The following is a 25,227-nucleotide window of genomic DNA, read 5'->3' on the forward strand; positions in this document are numbered from 1 at the left end:
GAATATATTCATGCATATAATCATACATGAAATGACTTCTTCAAGCTGTTGCTGCTAAGGCTGGACCTACATGAGTCATGGGGGTGTTTTGTATTGCCTACGTGATTTATTTTTATTTTTGTCCTCATTGTTGTTAAATAAATAATTATACTGTGGAAAAAGCTATTTGTTGTTCATCTAACACTGGGGCCCACGACATTCAAATGATTTTTATCACCTTTCTACACAAATAAACAGGTGATAAAAGAGATGATATTAACTTTAGCACGACTGCAGAGCTGTAGAGGTTTGTAGATATGATCTCTGTGGGGTTGGTCCTTCATGCAACAGACTGCACATAGTCCATAACTAATTTATTCATAAAGCTGCTTTAAGGAAAAAAAGAAACTCTCTCAGACGAAGGGATTTTAATAGAAATAGAACTGGATAGAGAAATACAATATTATAATGGCAATCAATGCCTCATGATTGCAAATGATTCCCAAAACAGGAGGGTAAACATGTATATGTGAACTTGTTGGAACTTTTCCAAGGATAGGAAGATAGATGGAATGAATAAGTAAATACATAGATAAAAGGACATTTCTCTCTGAAGTGACGGAGAATGACGTGCCTGCTTGGCTCCAGGTTGCCTTGACAGTCTGGAGACTTCCTGGTGCCCTGCACACATTTCAGAGATGACGTGAGTCAGAAACACTGAAATCTGGCTTTTTTTTTAATATTCGTCTTTTCTTTTAACAGTGACTCCTACTGGGTCTGATTCCACGGAGCCATTTGTTGGTAAAAAGGTAACAGATGGTGCGATCAGACAGTGACGCACCTCGACCTCAGAGTTCAGCTCGACTGTCTGGATGTTTTGTCTCTTGGCCGTCTCTCTGATCGGTCCACGGCTGCATTTCCTCTGATTCGTGTCCCATGAAACTTACTCTTCCTAATAATATTTGAAGCTAAAATCACAGGAAACCGTGTTTGGAGGTGGTCCTCAAGTCGTTGTTTTTAACTTGCTTATCTGCGGTTTTCTCTCTGGGCTCCTGAGAGGAGTCTCTCCTCCGTTTAGGCTGGTCCACGGTGAATGTGGCACGCACAAAGACATCAAAGCACAGCGCCACGTTTCTCCCTTTAAGTGGATTGAACGGCTGATCAAATCTTTTTCGACAGCTGTGATATTTATCAAGGTTAAACCACTCCTTTAAAAAAAAACAATAATACAATGATTTATACCCATATTAGAGGTCAAAAAAGTCTGTCCTGACTATTTTTTTTATTATTTTTTCTTCCTCACTAACATCATGAACGCCTGCAGGTATTATGACACAGCTGCGTTTAACTGAATCACTATTCAGGCGGGATCCAGTATATTTTCCATAAGTTGTTAGGATACCAACAGATTTATCTGCATCTGTACGATATCCAATAATATCTCCAGTAAGTGCATTAAGTCTGTTTAATTATCCACTATGACTTAGCATTTTATATCTGACTCTATGTAATGGGGAGAACACATTTAATTGAATTGGTCAGAGAATGTCAGATGATGTTTTTATTCTATCAGATATTTTTCTTTCTTTTTTAGATTTTCCCGTCATCTTCCCTCCTGCCTGTCACCACGTGTGTGCCTTCTTCTCTGCTCCATCACTTTGTCCTCCGTCTGCATTGCATCCTCTGCTCTATAAATAACATTTCGTAATCACAATCTTTCAAAAAACTCCGGCATCCAGGGGTGCCAAGGTTTCAGCCGACCAATAACGCACCAGCATCACAACCCCACAGCGGCGAGCTGACAGCCAGCGGGGACACAGCTCATCACATCCACAAAACTTTGGTTTCAACCTCTTTTTTTTTTTTTGTCTTTTCACAGACATTACAGTATAATTTGTTGTAGAAACATTTTTAAAAAAGCTGCGTGAGCTCATCCTGCAGGCCAGCTGGGACCTGGTGGTTTGCTATGTGATCAGCTCAGTAATCGTGAGATGGAAATATCAAGATAGTACTGATTAAAGAAATAATAATAAAAAAAAAAGAAGTTCAGTGGCACATCCAGGAATTTTTAATTCAGTGCCCTCCCAGTTCTTCAAGGAGACTAGTTTGTGTTTCTGTGTTTTATAATAATTATGAGGAGAATAAATTTGATGCGAATCCTGCATCTTAAATGAATGACTGATTACGGCAGCGTCAGTATAAGACATGCTGAGGGCCTCCCTTGTTCAAACCATTGACCGTAATCCTCACTTCTGTTATGACTATCACACCTTCAGGTCCTTCTCTGCCCTTCATCCTCTTGTCCTTGTCTCATTCGGAGCTCGTGTGGGCGCCGTACCTTCACACACTATAGTCTGCATCCTCACCTGTCACCACGGCTACTCCCATCTGTCCTTTCTCACATTGTCTTGCCCTGCGTCCATCTCTCTGACCTCGTTACACACAGAGAGTCCGTCTGTCTCCGTGCAGTACTTTTGCAGTTCGTGCACACACCCAGGCTTTAAAGCAGCTTGTTCTGTTGGAGCTAAGTGGAAGCGCGGCTGCTGCCTCTCTCCTCCTCACAGCACTTTTGTGTCTCTGTCAGCACTGGTGGTTCCGTGAGAGGATTATTGGATTGTTTAAAGGTTTAGTACTTGTCTGCTATCAATCAGCTGTGTTTACAGAGCATGTTCTTTGACAATGGAGGATTATTGATAGAGGCAGTACTGAAAAAATGTTTACAGCATCCCAGTTTAATTTCTATAATCTTCTGAATCTGCTTGTTTACGAGATTAAAGCAGCATCATATTCAAAACAGATAAATATGCACTACTAAAATGTCATGTTTTCCTCATGACATAGTATCGCATTAAAATGTTTTGTGACTGTGATTCAGGCTGACATTGTACCCTTTTAATTTTAATGCCACATAAATCTGACTGGATCAGAGGAGCAACATTTGCTCTTTGTGGTGAGCCCGACATTAACCACCGTCATTCACCTCGTGATGTACTACTCAAATTAAGTATTCTACAAACACTGATGAAACCATGACACTGACACCATGGGCAGGAGATTTAGTGATGCTTGGGTATGCCCAGATAAAATGCTCCTGGCATTACTGGAACAAGACATACATCGACTAGAGAGGACAATATCAGGCTGGCTGAATGCTGCCATACAAGTAACTCCAGGGAGAGAGGTTGTGTGCAGAGGACATGGCGCCTTTGGATACTTTCAAACCCAACAAGGGGGAGCCGAGATGATAGGGGGATATATAATTATCCTCTACCTCAGAGAATGGGTCCCAAGCCTCATTAACATCTCTCTGATACCCTGAACATAAGGGCAGCTGAACTGAGAAGCAAAACCCTAACAAAGCTGGAGCAACAACCTACCTGACCCCTAACCAAGACGGTAAGATTCACTTACATTTTATTTATATAGAGTCAATTACAAATTGTCACTTTGTCGTTTTTCAGGGACCCAGAGCATGATAAGGCTAACCGGTCTGTGCGCTGGTGGGTTAGACTGTAAAAAAACCTACGACTCAATTTCGCACCCTCATCTCATTCGCTCATCTTCTTCCGCTTATCCATTCCCAGGTCGCGGGGGCAGCAGCCTCAGCAGAGATGCCCAGACTTCCTTCACCCCAGATACTTCCTCCAGCTCTTCCTCCAGCTCCTCCGGGAGGAGTCCGAGGCATTCCCAGGCCAGCCGAGAGACATAGTCTCTCCAGCTTGTTCTGGGTCTTCCCCGGGGTCTCCTCCCGGTGGGACATGCCTGGAACACCTCCCTAGGGAGGAGGGACATGCCTGGAACACCTCCCTAGGGAAGAGGGACATGCCTGGGACACCTCCCTAGGGAGGCTTCCAGGAGGATCTGATACAGATGCCCAAGCCACCTCAGCTGACTCCTCTCAACGTGAAGGAGCAGCGGCTCGACTCCGAGCTCCTCCCGGGTGACCGAACTCCTCACCCTATCTCTAAGGGAGCGTCCAGCGACCCTGCAAAGGAAACTCATCTCGGCCGCTTGTATCCGCGATCTCGTCCTTTCGGTCACTACCCAAAGTTCATGACCATAGGTGAGGGTGGGTGCGTAGATTGACCGGTAAATCGAGAGCTTCGCCTTTCGACTCAGCTCCTTCACCACGACTGTCCGGTACATCGACCGCATAACTGTGGACGCTGCACCGATCCGTCTGTCAATCTCACGCTCCATCGTTCCCTCAGTCATGAACAAGATCCCGAGATACTTGAACTCCTGAGGCATGACTTCACACCCATGGATACTGAAATTCTTGAAGCTGTACATCATCAACAGCCGCCTTTAAGAATTTGATGGTAAACAACTCCAGAGGCCAACTTCAAGCCATATGCACAAGTTACTATCAAGTGTGGTATGTACTTAGGAGATACTTTATCCCCACTGCTCTTTTATATAGAGTTAGATCCTCTTAGCCAGATCATTGCATCAAGTAGCTACGGATACCGGTTCCACTGGAACCCCACCAGATCAGCCACCGCCTCTACGTGGATGACATGAAGGTGTAAGCCGAGAAGAACGAGTGATGCATTGACTTATTGATCCACCTCGGATGTTCAGGAAAGCTACACATATCAGGGGATACCACGCAAATACAACAACTACGAGGAGGCCGTGAGGAAGTCAGAAGTCTGAGCCATGAACACGCATTCTGCCAGTAATCAGGTGCCATGCTTGTACAGTAAACTGGCCACAGGAAGAGGATGAAACCACTGATGTCAAGACAAGGATCTCCTAATGATGCATGGAGGACTTCACCCCAAGTCCAACACCATGAGACGGAAAGTGGAAGAAGGGTTAGTGCGTGTCAAGGCCCCCATCCAGGATGGCAAGACGGCAGCTAATAATAATGAACTAGTGAGTGAATGACTACATTTACATGCAGTCAAAATTCGGGTTATTGCTAATATTCCGGTTACCAAAACATTCCGAATATCTGTCTGCGTGAGCAAACAGGGTTATCCCTGTATACATGGTAATTAATCATTGGGGATATCTGGATCAAACCAGCGACGCACGGAGAACATCATGACACAATTCCCGTCATTTCCGCTTCTTCTTCCTGTATCCAAATTCAAAACAAATGCTGCTTCGCACAACTTTTCGCTCACCTTCTTTTAAATCTGGCTATCCCGGTACTTTCTACCGTCTACAAATGCCAAAATGTTCATATCCTTCATTACATTTATGAAGTGATTAGTCTCCTCCTCACTCCAAAGGTGTGGCGTGGTCTTGCATTTCTCCGTGTTAAGAAGAACTTCCTGGACTCAAAAGACCAGGATTCCTTGTGAACAGAGCATGCGCAGAAAACAAATTCATGTTCCGTTTGATGGGGATATTCCGTTAGGCGTTTACATGACCATTCAGGTTTTAAAAGGAGTAACCCAGGGCTCATAATCAGGTTTTTAAAAACCGGAATATGAGCAAATTCGGGTTATTCAAAGGTGTTGTGAATTGTTTTAATTTTAGGGATTTAAACAGATAATTCCTGTTTACTTAGAGCTGTTAAATGTTAAAATGTTAGAAGTTAAAATGTTTAAGATGCACTATTTACATTATTTACAGTTTATTTACATTTAGTATTTACAGTTTATTTACAGCTATTTACAGTAAAGTGAACATGAACATAAACGTTTAAATGGATTGTACTGAAAATACGCTATTTCCGGTTTCGCTTTTATTTTGAAGTCTACAGGAAGTAGTCTAACGTGTGTCAACCGTATGCTTGAGACTCTAACTGACAGCTGACAGCGAACAGCTGATATGACGGAGAAAGATCGGTTTTCTCCCGTTTTTCTTTGTAAACAACTTGTTTTAGGATAATAAATGTCCGTTTTTAAAGCCACACGTTCTGATCATTTATAAGAAGCTTCTGCTCCACAACAAAAGGGGTTATTGGTGTTTACATGTCCGTGCAAATTTGGGTTATTGCCAATTTTCCGATTTTAAAAGGATTATTGAGTGCATGTAAACGCAGTCATTGTCTCAGGCAGCAGAAATCCAGTGAGGAAGACGAAGAGACGGAGGAGGAACCATAACAGATGGAAGAAGTGGCTGACATTGAGAAATCCATCTGGACTGAGGCATTCATCACACCAATAACACGAACGATAGAGACTATAGGGTCCATCACACCAGACAAGACCCCCGCTGACTATGTAAAGATACCTCAGAGACAATCCAGCTCATAACAGCGGGATGCAAGATGCTGTCAGGTAAAGCACACTTGAAACCACACAACCAGGTAGTGGTTATGGTGTACAGGAACATCTGGAATGAGTATGGGTTGGAAGTCCCAAACTCAAGACGGGCAGTACGTCCATACGTGGTGGACAATGAAAGAGCAAAGATCCTGTTGGACTTCCTTTCCTCCCCTCCTCTCTTTACATCTTAGTGCTTCCCAGCAAGTAGATAAGAAGGTAAGAAGGAGACATTTATAATGATGTGAAAAGAAAGCCCATTTGAATTCTTGACAGGGTTTACACATCAGGACTAATACTCTCTGGTCTTTACCAGGTTGTAAAATTAAGTGATGCATGTGGTCTATTTTTCACATCGTACAAATAAAATCCCTTTTTTCTTTGTCACTGGCTGAAAAGATTCCTGTCAAGGACACACCTGCATATCCTCACTCATGGCTCCTTCTCTGTTCTCCAGAAGCTTTTTAGGAAATAAGTTATCCTTTAAGATGCGTTGAGATTGATTTCTAGGTCAGAGGCAGGCTGGGCGAGAGTGGAAACAAGGTCGTACGAATATTCAAAGAAGAGAAGGGCTTTTCATGCCTCCCCCTGCTGATTTCACCTGTGCCTTGTGATCAGGGACATGTTAAAGGGGAACGGATAAAATGCTTCTATAAAGGCTCCTTCTTTTCTCAAATCTAAATTATCCAAATTATGTTTTTTTTATCAGTGCAGTACATTTAAGGTTTTGAGGGAAATGTGTTCTGGGTCATGACAAGGGAGAAGGGCAGGGGGAAAAAAAGATAATAGGCTATCATCACTTTTTCATCAGTTTCTGTTCCCTCTCTCTGTGTTCCTGCCTGTTTCTCTGGTACCTTGCATCATCCCCCCTTTTTCACTGGACTTTATGCCACATTCATTCAGGTCCTCTCCTGATCTCCCCACAACACAAGCAGCATAAAGCAGTTGAACTTCTTGCTTCAAGCCCATCATACCCAATCCTGCTTACCCTGCCTCTCAGAAATACACACTTTGTGGTCAGACAAGTGCAGAGGTTCTCCACAGTCTGATCTGTGGCAGCATTTCTCTTTATTCTCCTCCTCTTCTTCGCACTTGGGAGTCTGACTCGCAGCTAGCATTTGCAAGAGCTGTCTCAAGTCCGTACAGAACCCGGCCCTTAAGTCACCTGCACTAATCCTTACAATAAATAAAGCATGTGCAGCAGTGCAGCCAGCGCATGCTATTTTCAGCAGCGCTGTCCTTTCTCCCCGTCCTCCTTCCCATTCCAAAACCATAAAATGCTTCAAAATCTTTCTCAGAGATAAAGCGTGTGCTCAGACAGCATTAGCGATCCATCTTGAAATGAAGTCATTTGTGAACTCAGTGCTTTGTCTAAAGAGAAATCAGAAAGAATATCTCTTTAAGATGACCAGTTGAGATATACCTTGTTTGGAGTTACAGTTTAAAAGGAGGTGTCACCCCTACCCTACCATAGATACAGTGGGGCAAAAAAATATTTAGTCAGACACCAGTTGTGCAAGTTCTCCCACTTAAAAATATAAGATAAGCCTGTAATTTTCATCACAGGTATATCTCAACTATGAAAGACAAAATAAAAATAAAAGAAATCCAGAAAAATCACATTGTCTGACTTTTAACGAATGTATTTACAAATTATAGTAGAAAATAAGTATTTGGCCAATAACAAAAGTTAATCCGTAAGTCTTCACCAGGTTTTCACACACTGTTGCTGGTATTTGGGTCCATTCCTTCATGCAGATCTCCTCTAGAGCAGTGATGTTCATCTTCAATGCCCTGCTGATGGAAGGAGGTTTTCTGTCATGGTTGGTCCTCCAGCCTTCAGTGGTTTTCCACTCCCCTCTCTCCTGCTCCCTCCATCTGCCAGCCACGCCCACCTCGTCACTCACTCCCTTCACCTGCTCTCCCAGCTGCAGCTCCTCAACAATCAGGACTGCATAAAAGCTCCTCTCTCCTGCACTCTCACTGCCAGATCCTCACTCTATGTCTGTAGATGCAAGACCAGCATTCCCAGTCTTGACTTCCCGTTGCCGACCCTGCCTGTTTCTGGACCCTGCCTTGTCTCCGGCTCTCCGTTGCCTGACCTTGTCTTCCGAATTTGACACCGATTGCTGCCTGATCCTTGTCTTGCATTCCTGCCTGCTCTTCGTCCCTGTCGAGGGTAATAAAGCAAACCAGACAAACTACCACCGTGTGCTCCGTGTGCTGCATTTGGGTCCAAAACCTCACCTCGTAACAGTTTTCACTCAAAATCTCAAGATACATGGCCCCATTAATTATTTCCCTTACACAAATCAGTCGTCCTGGTCCCTTTGCAGGAAAACATCCCCAAAGCATGATGTTTCCACCCCCGTGCTTCACAGTAGGTTTGGTGTTCTTTGGATGCAACTCAGCTTTCTTTCTCCTCCAAACACAACAAGTTTTGTTACCCCCAAAAAGTTCTATTTTGGTTTCATCTGACCATATAACATTCTCCCAATCCTCTTCTGCGTCATCCAAATGCTCTCTAGCAAACTTCAGACGGGCCTGGACATGTCCTGTCTTCAGCAGGGGGAACGTCTGGCCCTGCAGGATCCAGCTCTCTGCAGGTCCTTCACTAGGTCCCCCGTGTGGTTCTGGGATTTTTACTCACCGTTCTGGTGATCATTTTTACCCCACGGGGTGAGATCTTGCGTGGAGCCCCAGATAGAGGCAGATTATCAGGGGTCTTGTATGTCTTCCATTTTCTAATAATTGCTCCGACGGTTGATTTCTTCACACCAAGCTGCTTAGCTATTGCAGATTCAGTCTTCCCAGCCTGGTGCAGGTCTACAATTTAGTTTCTGATGTCCTTTGACAGCTCTTTGGTCTTGGCCATAGTGGAGTTTGGAGTGTGACTGTTTGAGGTTGTGGACAGGTGTCTTTTATACTGATAACCAGTTAAAACAGGTGTCTTTTATACTGATCACCAGTTAAAACTGGTGTCTTTTATACTTATAACCAGTTAAAACAGGTCCATTAATACAGGTAACGAGTGGAGGACAGAGGAGCCTCTTAAAGAATAAGTTACAGGTCTGTGAAAGCCAGAAATCTTGCTTGTTTGTAGGTGACCAAATACTTATTTTACCGAGGAATTCAGTAAAAATCCTACAATGTTATTTCCTGCATTCTTTCCCCCCATTCTGTCTCTCATAGTTGAAGTGTACCTATGATGAAAATTAAAGGCCTCTCTCATCTTTTTAAGTGGGAGAACTTGGTGGCTGACTAAATACTTTTTTGCCCTTTTGCCCGACTGTAGATGGAACATTGAGCTTTGTAACGCGTTAACTTGGTGAACCCAGAAGACTTGTTTGTATGCAGGAGGATTTTGGAGGGGTGCTGCAGATTAAATGTTGATGCTTGAGGTTTAAAATAAATGCACTACATTTGCACTTCCACCTGCTGTGCTGTGCAGTCTCCATGCTGACAGATTGTTTTCATAGACAGTATCATACCCTCGAAGCACTGAGGATTTACCTGTGTTGATGATAAACTCTGCCCTCAATCACTGCAGTGAGTCAGCTTCCTTCCCACCATGGATCAAATATGAATTTAACTGTCACTGTGCTGTTGTTTGATAAAAGAATAAAGTATAAAGTGATTCTTTAAATAACTCCATATATGCTTCTTTCATCTTTTCTTTTCTTTTGTGTGGGAGTTGAGGGAACAAAGGAGAGGACATAAGGGCAATGTGGTGAATGACAGATGGAAACAGGAGCAGAGAGCATGACATGTAAACATAATGAGCGTTGTTATGACGATGGAGACTGATGTGAAGAATTAACTCTGCAGAAACTTAAAAAAAACGATCTGTCTAAGGCGGAACAAGGAGGAATAAAGAAAATAAAATCTGTCCCTTAGAGGTGACTTCTCAAGTTTAGCACGGGAGTGTGTGATTGGTTCAAGAGACAGGATGTAGAGAGCGGCTGTTCTGCCCCCGAAGCCGCTGAGAGATGTAGGTGGCCGCTGTGCTTCGGATCTGATGAAACCCTGGCGACATGCAAGCCTGAGAATATTATTGCTGACATAATGAGGAACAAGCCCCTTTTAAGAGGCCGGTGCTCTTCCCAGCAGAGCTGAAAACCCAGGCTGAGCTTTAAAACTACTCCAACGTACGCTTTACGGCAGTCAAATGATGAATCAGACACACTGAATGTGCTTATAACTGAAATATGTCAATCGCAAAGCTGCAACATACTCCTGCTTTCCCAAAATGTTCTTCTCTTTTATGAAAGTGGTTTTGAGTCATGACTGAAAAGTCCTCCATCACAATAAAATAATTTATTATCATTCATTCTATTTATTCATTGGAAAAGTAACTTTAGATCTTCTGAATTATGCAGCTGTGACCAGACTGGCTAATAAACCTTGATGCATATAGAAACACCTGGTCAGAAAAGCAGAACTGATACAGAACATATTCAAATATTCAGAAAATGTCCTTAAAGTTTTACATATTTCTGAAACTGCATTCCTCAAAACATCTACAGCCGCAGAGTTTGCAAATGATGAAATATACAAAAGCAGTGATTCTCCAGGCTGTGGTCTCTCCTCCGAGCCACAGCTTGTTGTACATTTCGTCTGCAGAAGCTACAAATATAGACTGCCTTCTTGAGACATGACAGCAGCAATCAGGGTGCAGGAACGACAGCACAACTGTCTCAGCCGCGGGGAGCTGGGAGCAAACACACGTGTATTCCCTGTGCACATCTGTCAAAGCAGGATTTTGATGAACAAAAAAAAAAAAAGGGGGCGCCAAGCATCCCACTGAGGGAAGCTCTTGCGAGAGCGAGACTCTCTTCATTCCTCCTTCACTGGAGTTCGCTGGTGAGTGGCTTTTAAAATAAGCACAGCTTGCCGTCGACACCAGAAATACCGCAGAGTCCAATTAGCAATTATGATTGCCCCTCAAACGCCGAGGAGCTCTGGGAACTTTCGATAACTCTGTTGCGTTGCTGGAGCATTTATACGCTCTTCAAAGTGTTGCTCTGAGGTACGGAACCACGTTTACGAACGACTGCTCTTACCGCTCGGCGTCTGACACGCTTAGCGGCTAACGAGGACTATCATGCATACATGATTGAAAACGCAACTATCCTGCAAATCCTGTCACTGTCCTGAACTGAAGCGTTCGTAGGGGAATATTGGGTTAAAACAAAAACAAAACCTCAACGTTTTACAAACCTGTGGAGTAAAAAAGCTAACAGCTAATCTTAGCTTAGCTGCACATACCTTTTCTTCTTTTTTGTAAAGATTCTTCAAGCAGGTTTAATTTTTTTTTTCCAGACATGAGACACAAAACATGCATGACTTCACTTTATGTGACATTGGTCATAATTGAACAATTGTGGCAGAATTTCAAACAAACACTATACAACTCCCTTTCTGGGGCGCTATTTTGTATTCTTAACACTGTTTCATCAGACTTGGTAATATTTACTCCTTAAAAGATTGAGAAAAAAAAAATCAATAATAATAATGAATACATAATTCTCAAACAGAGAACCAAGACGTTCTTTCAACTTTCTCTATGCATGAATATTTGGTAAAGTGATGCTGGAGGCATCTTCTTGAATTATTCTTTTGATTTCCACCATAATTTAGGTAGGAGATGATTTCAGAGAAAAGAACAGATCCAGCTAATTCAATAGAGAACTGAATCAGAACTGTTACTGCTAACAGCTGGAAACGATTTCTTATCGTTCTCTACTCTCCTTGGTTTGATCTTCTCACAAAGATATACTTCCGTTATTAATCAAGCACTTTGAAATGAAACAGTGAAAAGATTCACAATGCCACGCATCAAAGACAATCTTCAAAGGAAGTGTATTTTATTTTACCTCTTCCAGAGCAGAGATGCCATGTAGATTACAGTAGGATGTTGAGAGGAAGAAATAATGACCTTAAACCTCTCCAGGGAAAGCACCTTTCTGCTGTCGTGTTTATTCCTGATGCAATCTTTTTGAGGCATTTCTGCTCTCTGACAAACTGAGTTGGAAGTAGTTTTACAATCAGTCATGAACAAGATTAATTTACCAAATTATCCACCCCCTCCATATCAGAAGACGCACCGGAAAGGTCAGAAAGAGACTTCAGAGGGATTTTAGAGAACACATGACGCAAGGGATCACACACACACACACACACACACACACACACACACACACTGAACAGCCCTTTACATGATTCATGCGTGTGCATTTCATATTCCTGCACTGGAGCGAATCACTGAGGCAGAATCAATCAAATATTTGGAAGCTCAGTCTCAAAACCTGCAGGCTCTGTTGAATCTTATCAAGCCATCACACGTTTGGGTTCAAGCGACAGCTCGCTCTGCCCAGCTTGGCCGGTAAAGACCCAAACGTGAAAGTGTCACAAAAGCCTAATCTTCCTTCCCTCAGCTCAGGTAGCTGTCTGTCTGTGGGAGTTATATTTGGTGTCCTCGCTGCGAGGGGAGTGGACTCATTAAAGCCTTCTCACCATTCTGTGCGAAGCTTGAAGCCAAGTTGAAAGGTGATCCCTGTTTATGTAATTTTTACTGACTTTTCACAGTAAAGGTCACGATCGCAGGCGTTACTAACAACATTAGCGATGGCTCCTCTCTCTTTAAGTGACCCAGTTAGCCATGACACTGTGACGACGATCCAGCACCGAGCAGTGAAACCACGACGCTCCAACAACCACACTGAAGCAGCCAAACAGAATCGAGCCAACACTTACACCAGAACCGTGGCACCATTTCTGTAAACAAAAAAAAAGAAAAATGTTCTGAAAATACTAAATATCACTGCCACTAAAACAACAATTCTGCCAAAAAGAAAAAAATCCAATGCTGCTCTTCTAATTATTACGCTGTCGTGCAAGTTTTGTTCTTTGAAACCAGCGTCCATACCAGAACACTGAATTATAGAAACGTCAATTCATATTCAAACACTTCAAGACAGTAACGAGGTTATGTATCATTTTCTACGTTGTATCAATCACTGCATGTAAAAAGTGTAACATGTGTACTCTGCAGGTCTAAATAAGATGAGGCTAAAGCCTTTATTTGGACCTGGAAATGTTTGTATATTTCCCATCCCTCCAGCTCCCCGGTTAATGTAAAGTCTGTACTATACATTCAATTATGTATAATGTCCATTTCCATCACTGAAGCAAAAGTGCAGTGGTTTTTGAACAATGTTCTACTACTTGAGTAAAACTCAACAAAACCTTCCAAGATTTTCATCTTTTTATTCTGATTTTCATCTGGCCCTGTTGCATATTTGTTTACAGATGTGTCTCTTCCAGAGCACAATGAAACAGAGAAGTTATCTAATTCACGCAGCTTGATCTGTGACGTAGCCATTTACTTACATTTCATCATCATTTACCTCTGAATACGGAGTGTGCTAAGAGAGAAGAAGACCAAAACACAACAAAAAAAACCTTTGGCAGCCCTTCAGGTTCTTGTTTGTTTGCTTATTTGGTTTTAAAGTCTGCTGCTGGGATGTCGTCCTTCAGAGTTTCACTCGTGTTGTCCCTGACAGCAGAACACAAATATTTCCCAAGTGGAGATGTGACAGTCAACGCAGATTCATATTCACTTTGTGCAATAACATGTTTGCAGACATGTCAGAGATGGACATGTCTGCGGTGGTTCTTAGATAGGTCCAAATGGTTTTCCTTGTAACTGCTATTTGTATACAAGTTTGACTTTGACGTCTCCACCTATCTCAACGTGTGCCATCTGATCCAAATTCATTATAAGAAATCTATTACTATTGCTGCTATCATTGCTACCAACACTACCATTACTACAACTATTATCATGTAGCTGAAATCTTGGCACCTGAAGGAGCTCATTTATGTCCACATAAACAGTCTTTAATCTGAACCTAATGGTACAAACACTATGACAAGGCTGCTAATTGGACCACAGACATCACAACATCTGGAGTCCAACAGGTGAAAATGACCTGACGTAAACAGCAGAATGTTTTGAGAGCTGCTTCCAAGTTCACAGGATAAAGATTTCCAGGTCTAGTATAACATCAGTCTGTTTGAGACATAAAAACACACAGTGGTTCTGCTTCCTGTGGGTTATAAGGCAGGAAAATCCACCCATGAGTTTCCTCAGTGCAGCTATCCTGTGGGACATGTGCAGGGAGATCCTCTATAATGCATGTTATCATGCATATTACACATGATTAAATAATGGTGTTTAATGCATACTATTGAATAACAGTGTTAAATATTATATACTATTGAATAATAGTGTTTAATATGCATGTTATCGCGTTCCTTTGTTGATCTGTTTGGTGTTTTGCATTTATGCTTTATTCAGAACTGGAACAGTCGCAAAAAAGCTGATAAGAATAAAATAAAAGGGCATAAATCAGTCAATCAAAAATGAATATGCAAAGAAATGCTAAAAAAAATACATAAAGATCATTCAGGACATTCAATGGAAAAAAAAGTGACATGGAGTGAAATTCATCTTTTGATTTTCAGTTGTATTCATCAAACTTTGCATGAATAGTTTTATTCACTTTGTCAATGAACATTCGGTTGCATGTTTTCCACATTCATAATTTTGGTTTTTATCCCTTTATTTGTTTTATTTATTACTATTTTACTGTTTTCCTTTTCTTTCCTCTTTATATTTTTGCTTTTTATGGAATTAAAGGAACATTTTGAGAGTGCGACCCGCTGGTTTATAACCAAGATGCAGAAAACGCCCCTGCCCTTTTAGCTTTTAGCAGCCGGAGAACAAACAGCTTTAATAAAGAGACTGTGGCAGCTTTTCTTCACGAATAAACCACAGCAGAACCCATTTGTCATGAAAAAGAATGAAATGAATAAATGAACACTTCCTTTACAAACATACATTTTCATTGTTTGTAAATGTTTGTTGACTCAGCAATAGATAACCTCAATCAAAGCAGTTTCAATTCATGAAAATGTTTACGACAAGACGACCTTACAACCACATGGAACAGAAATGACACCGAATGTGAACAAACTGTAAAAGACACAAACGACGACCAGGTCAGTCCAGACCAGCGGCACCGGCCACACTGAGCTTTATATCAATACATTTGCGATTTAAAAAAACGCAAAGAATCTACCAGATACTGGTATGTTTCTAACTCTCAGAGTTCCTCTGAGACGTTACTGCCTTTGGGACCCCAATCTGACCTTTTAACGGGCCCGGACCCACAATCATCATCGGCTCTGTGGGAAAAAGCTGCGATCCCTCTGGAGTGCTGAAGGATTTCCTTTCATTTTGTTGGTGACTTACACATTTAAAGCCTTTTCTCTCAGCTTTAGTGCTTTTGCTGTGCTCTAACAACAGATACTGCTTTCTGTCCTCCACTTCACAAACGTCTGAGATGATGCTCACACACCTGTTGATATTTATTTAATCAATCACGAGTCTTCTTTCATGAAATTTAAACCAGAACTTGAACTTCTGCCAGAGAGGCACAATTAAATTGTCGCACTCAAAGTAGTCCACAAAAGCTGTGGTTTTGTTTTAGCATATTTTTCTTCTTTCCATGGACAGTATTAATTCATAATGTGCCTGTTTGCCTGTGTGATTTTCTCCGGGTACTCCAGCCTCCTCCAGTTAGCATGTGTGATTGTTTCCTTCTGGTCCTGTGAGAGTGGGCTTTGTGTCTCTTACCCGAGAACAGATGGAGCAGCTTTTTCATTATGCTGAATAGGATTTGATGAGTATAGAAAATATGAATGGTCAGACGTTTTTATATCAATATGAATGCGATGTGTTAATGAAGACATGTTCTAGTCCAAAAACAGCAAGCGTGTGCTGTTCACGTCCTCAAAGCTGGCATGCACCCACCCAGCTGCCGTTTGACTGTGCCACGTGTAACCGTGACTGCCTGGCTAACGGTCGGGCAGCAACGCTGCACTGTGTCCGAAAAGCATCAGCAGCTGGCTACTTCACTCCTCCAGCGACTCGCCTGCACGGTGAATACAATATAGCAGGTGAGCAAGCGAGTGGATGGATGAGTACGAAATCGAAGCACAGCCACAGCTTCACAAAGTCTGATCAAGCCTCATTAGTAGAAATAAAATGTTCTCCGACTCCGTTCGCTGATGTTATTCTGTGAAATATTTCTCCCACGACACAATTTAAAAGGCAGCACTCCTCATTTACACGATGAAGCAGAATCACTCGAAGAAACATGAAAGGAGACACAGATATAAGCACCCACGGGTAAATAAAGGGGCAGCAAAATGAAAATAATATGGAAAAAACACGTCAATTGATGAAAACTTTTACATTATATATAGCAGCGTTGCTCCTGTGCTGCAGGGGGACTTCACTTCTCAGCAGCTATACATGATGAACATGGACAAACACCTGCTTCTCAAGGGTTTCATTTCCTTTTTTTGACGTGGAAAATGACAATTGGATGAAAAGTTGTGCGTAAACATTTAATGGAACTATAAAAGAGTTCAAATGAGTAATTAGATCTTAAATTATAGTTGAACTTGACCTGGTAGCACAGATTTTTAACTTTTTTTCCACAATCCACAGATTTAAAATTGGTTTTATATATCTATTTTTTGCAGAAATGATTTGGGAAGAGATATTGTGCTGTAAATGTCAGCCTGAACTTGCAATGAAAGATTTATTGACAAGAATTTTTTTCAATCCAAAGGCACTGAAACAGCACAGCAGCTGGCTTCATGTCGGAATAACACACCTTCCCTTTACAACAACTGCACTCAGTCTGAGCTTCGGCGTTCATTAAACCAACACATAATCTTATGAGAAGTACATTTTACATTAGAAGGATAGGAGTTTCTCTTTTTCTAGAAATTACAGTTTTAATCTAAACAGGAGGAATAAAACATCGGTGCAGTGGAATAGGAGCCATTACGAGCCATTACTCAGAAAACTGCAGCCGCATTGCTCCCGACAGATTTTAACGTCATGTGACACAGACACATTCAGATGCAAATGTGAAAGTCAGGCAAAATTTGTAACCAGCATGAAGTCTTTTTTGCCGAGCATGTATCACGATCAGTCGGATCTAACTTCTATCCCGCCACAGTTGGCTCAAGTTGTTAGATTGCTGCAAAGTCTGTGTCGGCAAAAATGTATAATGCATTTTAATATCACTTCCATTTCAGTGGCCACACATCAATTAACCAGCCAAGGTGCTGACTTTAGCTGTTGCTGAGTCCCATCTGTAATCTGACAGCTCTTAACAAAACTCTGCAGAGCATGCAGAACCCATGAGCAAGAGGGTTAACGTGCAAAGTTTAAGTGCATTCAAATAATGACGTTGGTCCAAAAATGGCTCAAAAAGACTTAGCCCGCATTTTAACCATGCAGTATCCAAAAGGTCTTACCACTTTGAAATCTTCTGGTCTGCACTCGGTGCCGTGGAAGTGGCAGGACAGCAGCATGTCTTTGATGTCGTGGCCTGTGCGGTCGTAGAACTCCCGCATGTTGAAAGGTCGCGGCTTGAAATTGTGGAAGTCCGCTTTGACTTTCAGGCTCTCCAAAACGCTCTCCTCCACAAGGTGTATGTCCCTGATCTCATACCTGGCCAAACAGACAAATGCAAGTTTATGACCTGTAGTTTGGTAGGAGCTGAAATGTAGTTTTTGAAAATTTCTGCACACTTCATGAACTCCTGTCAGTCATCATCAGTGAACTTCAGCTCCACTTAACCAGGTCTAAAAGAGGAAGAGAGTGAAAGGACAAATAGTTCATGAAGGTCTTTCTCCGGTGTTTGCAGCTCTGACCTGACCTGACAATAAAGCTTCAAACACAGGCCTATAAACTCAGCTGTAGAATGACTGTCCGTGCAGCAGCTCCAAGCTCCAAGATAACTCCCACTTGAGTAGGTTTTATCTCAATTCTGGATTAAAGCAGCACTATGTAACTTTTCCACCTTAACATCATATTTCCAGAGTCATTGTGATGATACATCAAATTCCAACAGGTTTAATGACACCTCTGTCATGGTCTGAGGGGTCTGTATCTCCTTCACTGGCACTATGTAACTTTGAGGAGCATGGTAGGAACCCTGCCACACTAAAAAACTACACATTTTTACGGCTTTGACTGCTTTACGGCATATGTCACTTCCCCCTCCTTCCCGATTCGCAGTCGAGACGAAAATGGGCGGGGCTTGGAGCGCAGCTCCGCAGAAGCTGGTAACCCGTTGCTGTGTTATGGCTGCAGCAGCTCCACACACAACAGACGTGGGGAAAAGATCGCTAAAGGTTTAACTTTTCACCGGTTTCCTGCTCGGAGGAAGAACCATGGAGACCACGTATCTGAGATAACAGAGTAAAAGAGTGAAAGAGTCGTCGGCTCGCTTGGATCGCGTCTGTAACGACCAAACATAACGTTCCTCAGTAAACAAACAAACACTCACACAGACCGGGGTCGGATCAAAACACGGGTTTTATTCCCCACTTCGCCAGCTAAACGCAGTTGCTGGCCAGCTCTCTGCAGTGCGATTAACCCCAATCTTCAGATAAAACTAGTTTGTTGAGGAAAAAATATTAACTCTTATTTGTAGCTGCAGAGGAAAAAAATAATCTCACGAGTAAAACAAAAATATTGCTCACGCCTCGGAGCCTCTTCACCATAATATAGCAGTCAAAAAAAAAAGAAAAGAGAAGTAAGAATGACACAAAACATGTACTGTATGTTGTACTATTATACTAATTTATTGAAACACATGGCGAGTCAAACATTTACAAAAGCAGCTGCCAAACACTCCTGAATAAGGTAGCCTAAGACGTCGGTTGTGCAGAACTTCGGCAGTAAATCCTCCACTCTTTGATAGGGATTTCATATGGACCCAACCCGTTAATAATCATTATGTTCTCCATATTCCGCTCCCTGGCTTCCTTGTTTAAGGTATCCTGGTAAATTCCAGTTCCTTTCCAGCAGTTTAACATCTTTTTTTGCGTTCCATCTGTTCACTTGGTGAAACAGAAAAGTAGTTTTGAAAGTCCGTCCCGTCTTTATTCGCTATCAAAACAAATGCACGCGACGGGGACAGGAGTTTTCCGGCAGTACGCGCTGGTGCTCATGGGAAACGTAGTGTTATTTCTGCTAAAGCACTACCGCTTTTGTCCAAAGGAGCCGCCAAACTCAACAAAAGCTGAAAGTTACGTTGTGCTGCTTTAAGGAAGAAAATGTGCTTCTGTTTGACTGGGTTGATTTGGCTTAAACTGAGAAAAACCTTTAAAACCAAGTCTGACTATTAAAGAAAGAATAATGGTGAAAAGACAGGAATTGTTTTTAATATCAGTACCAGTAGGCTACTGCACAATATAAGTAATTGACAGTTTATCTGAAAGACCAAGTCATAACAGAACCAGGAACCATGGCACAACCTGACAACAAATGAACTGAAGGAATTTATGATTCCTATTAAAAACTGCCCAAGCTTGGCATCAACAGACAACAGTTCTATCATGCAACACTGAACATAAATGTTCCCCCTTTGCAACCAACTTGAACCAGGTGCTGGTGCTGCAGTCACTTCAGAGCTTCAGTTCTTGGTCAAATATGATCAAGAACTGGTTTGCTTTTCCCTATAAACAGAGTCCCTGCAGAACCACGTCGTCATATTTCTTCAACTGTGGTTTGAACCTTTCATTTGTTGTATTCTGAATCTCTAGGACCATTATGCACATAGGACACTGATAGAGTTAGTGAACATGATAGAGTTAGTCTTCCCCCTCAAAATCAATATCCTAATATTACCTGTCCACATCTGTAAAGGTTGTCATAAACAGCAGTTTATTCGCTTTTGCAAATGCTGACAGTTGTTTATGAACGCTGCTACAAACCCAGTTTATACCTGCTGTTTTGGGAAGGATCGATAAATGCCAGCAGGGGATACTGAACACAAAATAACATTTATTTAATAGAAATCTAATCATGTTCTTAAATTCAGTCCATAGTGAATGCTGCTTCATGCAGAGCATCAGACGCTTTCTCAGAACAATAAAAAACTGTTCTTCAATTGTTGCTTAAAATTCACATTGATGTTGAAACACAAGTTTTTTAATCTTGTATTTGGAACAAAAGGGACCAGAGGCCACAAAAGTTCTTCTTTTTTAAGTTTAGCCATCAAATGTTTGAATCAGGTTGGTACCTCCATCAAGGGACACAAGGACACGCTCAGTCTCATCGATGGACCGCTGCTGTGCAGTTTGTGTCCGTTTCTTTTCTACCACCGCAGTGCAGACGTGGTTTGTCTCACCCCTGAAGCAACTGCCTCTCACCCCAGCAGGGATTCGAGGCCGTAGTAGCACTGGTTTCTCTTGCTCTAAACTGGTACTTTCTCTACTGTTGGAAAAAGGACCACTGCTTCTAAGTAGGACTCCGGGTCTGAACCAGCACTGTGGCTGCTTTGGTGGGAAACGGCCCATTTGAGCCACAACAAGCCATTGCCCAGGTGTAATTTAAGTATCAGCCAAGTATCCAATTACTTTTGAAGCCTTGGAATTTAGACCTTGAAAGGTCTAAATTGAAGTAAGTGAAATGAACGGTGATGTTTGCTCTTCTTGGGGTACCCACTGTGTCTATTTAAATCCAATGTGCTGAAGAACTGAGCCTGAGAAACAAGAGTTGCGTGACTGCTTGTGTACTAAGTCTGGACTGTTCCTGTCTCCTCAGCTAATTTGTGTTCACCAACAGTGTCTCTCTGTGTTTAAGCAGAAAGCACACAGGGCACAGTTGTTGTTCAGAGCGAGAAAGCAGAGAGAGTGGACCAAACAGAGCATCTCTTGGAAGATTTTGTTTTCTCTTGTTCGTTAAGCTCTGCCTCTGAAGCGCTACTTTGCTTTAGATTGTAAAGTCCTTCCATTATTTTCGTTTATTGTATGCGAATATTTCATTTTTATCTAATTTTGTATTACGGTTTCTATTTTTATGACAGTAGATAACTTAATGAGCCACTTGCCTCTTTAAAACACACCATTGGTCCTGAGTACAGCTTTTGTTCTATACAGTAGGTGGATGGATGGATGGATGGATGGATGGATGGATGGATGGATGGATGGATGGATGGATGGATGGATGGATGGATGGGTGGATGGATGGATGGATGGATGGATGGATGGATGGATAGAAAGATTACAATAATAATCAAAGTGAGAATAAAGGCTGGTAACTGTGTGGGGGGAAACCCATAACACTCAGCTCACAAAAATCTGCTCATGCTGACTTGTACTAAAAAGGAGTAAATGCTCCTGCTCTCTACTTGCCCTGTGATCTCCCACTGAGCTATTATTAAAACTTTCACCATTTTATTGGACTCACCAGATTGCTGGAAGTGCTTTTTTTTCTGAATGCCTTCTCATATGAAAGAACGTCTGATTTAAACATACTGTCATGGAATATGGTCTTTTATTGATCTTTTATGAAACAGTGTTAATACGCCACATTCATTTTCCTGGACTATGTGAATAAAAATGAGATTTAATGTTCAATCGAACTTAAAACGGGTCACTTTAAATATATCATCACACACATTTCGCTGTTAAATGTCTAAAAAAACTTGTAAAATATCCTTTTATTTCTAATTTCTTGAGGTGAAGCGAGCATATAATTGGCGAAGTGAAATAATTTCCAAATTGATTAGAAAAATCCAACCTAGTTTGAAGATTAGTTCATAGATTATTTTGTTTTGGGGACATTAACTGTAGATGGTCAGAGATGGAAAGTACGGTAATTTTGTTTGATTGATTATAAAATAACTTAATTGAGAAGCAGCATTGATTTTCCAGTGTTCAAATATGAAACAAATCTGCCGAGAAGGCACTTATGAGATAAGATCCTATAAGTACAGTGCCTTTGCAATTAAGCTGACAGAAATGTGGGTGTCAAAGGAAGATCAGTGGTTCGATCCCTTGGTGTTCCATTTGCATCAGTGTCCTTGTGCAAAACACTAAACCTCCATGCTGGCCCCATACATTCACCTCTGACTGAGGAAAAGCCCATTGAGTGCATATATGTAATAAAATGGGGTGTATATGTATTTGTATGAATAAAAACTATGATTAGATCTACAAGCTGCCAGGAAATGTCAAATAGTGACCCCTGAACATGTGAGGAGCTGAAATATCACAGCACAAAACAGTTTCTGGCTGTGAGGTGGGTGGGGAACGGTCTTAAATCGATTTCATGCCACAAGTCCTGTCATTTGTTTCTGGGGGGGTAACAAATGATACTGGACGTTTTTTACTTTGAGGAATCATTCTTGTGAAAAGCTGCCTCAGATGTGAGGTCACGTGATTACTTTAATGTTGAGAAATAAATGCTTTGCTTACTGATTATCAGGCACATCAACGGGTGCATCAACATCACGGGACAAAGATGATCAAGACAGTGAGTTACCAGACGACGTCAGAACTGGGCATGTCCACATTTCACAACATGAGTGCTAAGCTTTTAGGATGCCTTCACACTTTTTCAATCCTTTTAAGCTGTCAAAATTATCTCTGAAAAATTTGTCAGAATTATCAGCGGATATGTAATTACCCCAGATCAGTATAAATGAAATAATGAGCTGAGATCATCTCTGGATATGGCCTCACTGCAGTTTACATCCCAGGAGTCTGCAGACCGGCTCGCTTAGCTTGAGCAATGTGAAAATAAAAATACTCCAGTCATTTCACCTCACGTTCCCTTTGCCTTTTCTCAGTTGTACAGTAGTCAGTTCCTCAGGCTCATCCCAAGCAGTAAAGGTCTGAGGGTTGTGTAGTTTTAACAGAAAGAAGACTGAAGCCTCACTTAAAATAAACTCACAATGCGAAAGCATAAAAGACTGATACTTTTTCGGTTGGTTCATCTTTATGGTCCACATTAATAAGACTGAGTCCAGTTCAATTAAAAGGGACCATGTGAAAACACACTTAGTCTTCAGCACTCTGTAGTGTGAATGTAGACATGAACACTTAAACCCTTAAATGTTAGGTGCACCAATCACACCAATTGAGACAAAACTTTCTTTGCAGCTTTGCTCAAGTTAAGGAAAGATAAGTATTGACAGAGGTGTCAAAAGTATTCACATTCATTACTCAGGTAAGTATAGATACTAGAGTTTAAAAATACTCTATATATAAATAGAAGTTGAAGTATCAATTCAAGTTTTTTACTCAAATAAAAGTATAAAAGTACTGGTTTCAAAACTACTTAAAGTATAAAAGTAAAAGTAATGTAAGGGGGGAAAAAGCCATTAAGGACAAAAGCCATTGAAAATGAATGCATCTTAGTATAATGCAAATATATTAAAGGACCATATATGTGTACTATTGAGCATTAACATGTGTTTCAGAGAGCAGGAGATATGATGACTAGTTGCCTATAAGTATTGTAATGGTGCCAAAAGTCAAACTTCAGAGGCATGTTATCATTTATCCTAACCTTTATTGGAATGTACGTCCAAGTTTAGTTACATATTAATACCAGTGAAAGTGAAATAGAGTAACGAGGCTGTTTTTAAAATGTAAGGAGTAAAATGTACAGATAATTGTATAATTGTAAAAGTATTTGTACTTCGTTACTTGACACCTCTGAGTATTGACATGTATAAATGACAAAAATACTTATAGTCTACATTTCAGTTGTTTAGTGAAGACTCTCCAGTTTGTTTTCCAAGTGTTTTCCCTGAAGTGATTCAATAATACCAGTAAAAACAGATGCAGTGTTGTGCATTGCATCATCTTTAGATATCCATCTCTGGACGTGTGTCCACATGTCAGAGAGCAGTGTTACCTCTGGTTGAGCAGGGCCAGCAGCTCCCCTGCGTGGTACAGGTCGTTGCGCGTCACCCGGCTGAAGCGGAACGCGTTCAGGTTGCAGAAGGTGACGGCGGGGAACGTCATGATCGGGGTCGCGACCTCATCCAGTCTGGTGACGTGCGGGTACTCGAGGTAAAAGTGGATCCGGTCGACGCACACGTACAGCAAGAAGGTCAGAGAGCCCAAGAAGCAGACGAGCCACAGGCAGCGCTTGATGCCGCTGCGCTCGTAGGTCAAGATGTGGGAGATTCCGTGCAGCGTCGAGCTGTGCGCAAAAACTTCTATGGGTGGAGGGCGATTTGAGTCCATTTCTTCTGCTTCCACTTTGAGATCCATTGTTTAGATTGGAGGAACTGTAATGCCACAGTCAGAAAACAGCATCAACGCTCTCCCTGTTCGGATAAACCGTGCAAGTATTCATTCATTCACTCATTCATTCATCTGTGGCACAAACTGCCACCATCTGCCGGGACAGGTACAAACGTGCAGAAGACAACTCCTGATAGGGTTTGATCGCCATCACTCACACATCCCGCTCTCCAGCAAAGTCAGATGAGATGGATTTGTGCGCAGGAATAACGAAACAAGGCACGCAAGAGCCCAAACGCAACCATAATAAAGATGCCAGACGAGGGTACGGCAGTCCCCCCGCTACAGTGATGTTCAGCAGCTTTCTCGGTGGGTGGCAGTGCAGACAAAGAAAGAAAGAAAGATTTGGCAAAGTATTTCAACGATTATACGTCCAGCGGTGCACGCGTAATCCCTAAATACAGACACATCACCAAGAAGAAGCCCGTAGCTCAGAGAAGGAATTGAATCCTTTTGTGGCGGGTCTGTGAGGAGTTGCTCTGCAGCTTAAATGTGCACATGTTCCAGGTCGGATGGAGGGGTCCTGTCGTCTGAATCCCGGTCCAGAAGTGGGACTGCTGTGGCTGCTGTGATTCGTGAGCAGCTTGTGCGTCGGTCTGAGAGGGAGCGCACTGACGCGCTGGTCACCTGCATCTGCTGCTGGTAATGTCTTCATGCACAAGCCTCCCCGCGGAGAGACACGGAGGATTAGTGGATATAACAGTTTAACATAAAGCCTGTTTAGTTCCTTTACCTTGGCATAGTTTTTATTTTGTATAGATAAGTTGTTAAAGTATATAAGATGCAATGCTGCCCACTTAAGCAGCCGTTACAGATATTTTTG

The 25,227-nt window shown here is 41.9% G+C and overlaps 1 protein-coding gene across 1 annotated transcript in view; it reads right to left on the reverse strand.

Moving 5' to 3' along the window:
- Nucleotides 1-24,953, reverse strand: part of LOC133456277 (acid-sensing ion channel 1-like) — a 56,939-nt gene extending 31,986 nt beyond the window's left edge. Inside the window, exons 1-2 of the mRNA XM_061734738.1 lie at nucleotides 24,010-24,953; nucleotides 17,607-17,802 (exon numbers count right to left, since the gene is read on the reverse strand). Of these exons, the coding sequence (XP_061590722.1) occupies nucleotides 17,607-17,802; nucleotides 24,010-24,371 (558 nt within the window). The 5' untranslated portion in view covers nucleotides 24,372-24,953. The remainder of the gene's footprint in view (nucleotides 1-17,606; nucleotides 17,803-24,009) is intronic.
- Between the last annotated feature and the right edge of the window lie 274 nt (nucleotides 24,954-25,227).

The sequence above is a fragment of the Cololabis saira genome, chromosome 12, assembly GCF_033807715.1.
Source record: "Cololabis saira isolate AMF1-May2022 chromosome 12, fColSai1.1, whole genome shotgun sequence".
NCBI classification, from domain to species: Eukaryota; Metazoa; Chordata; class Actinopteri; order Beloniformes; family Belonidae; genus Cololabis; species Cololabis saira.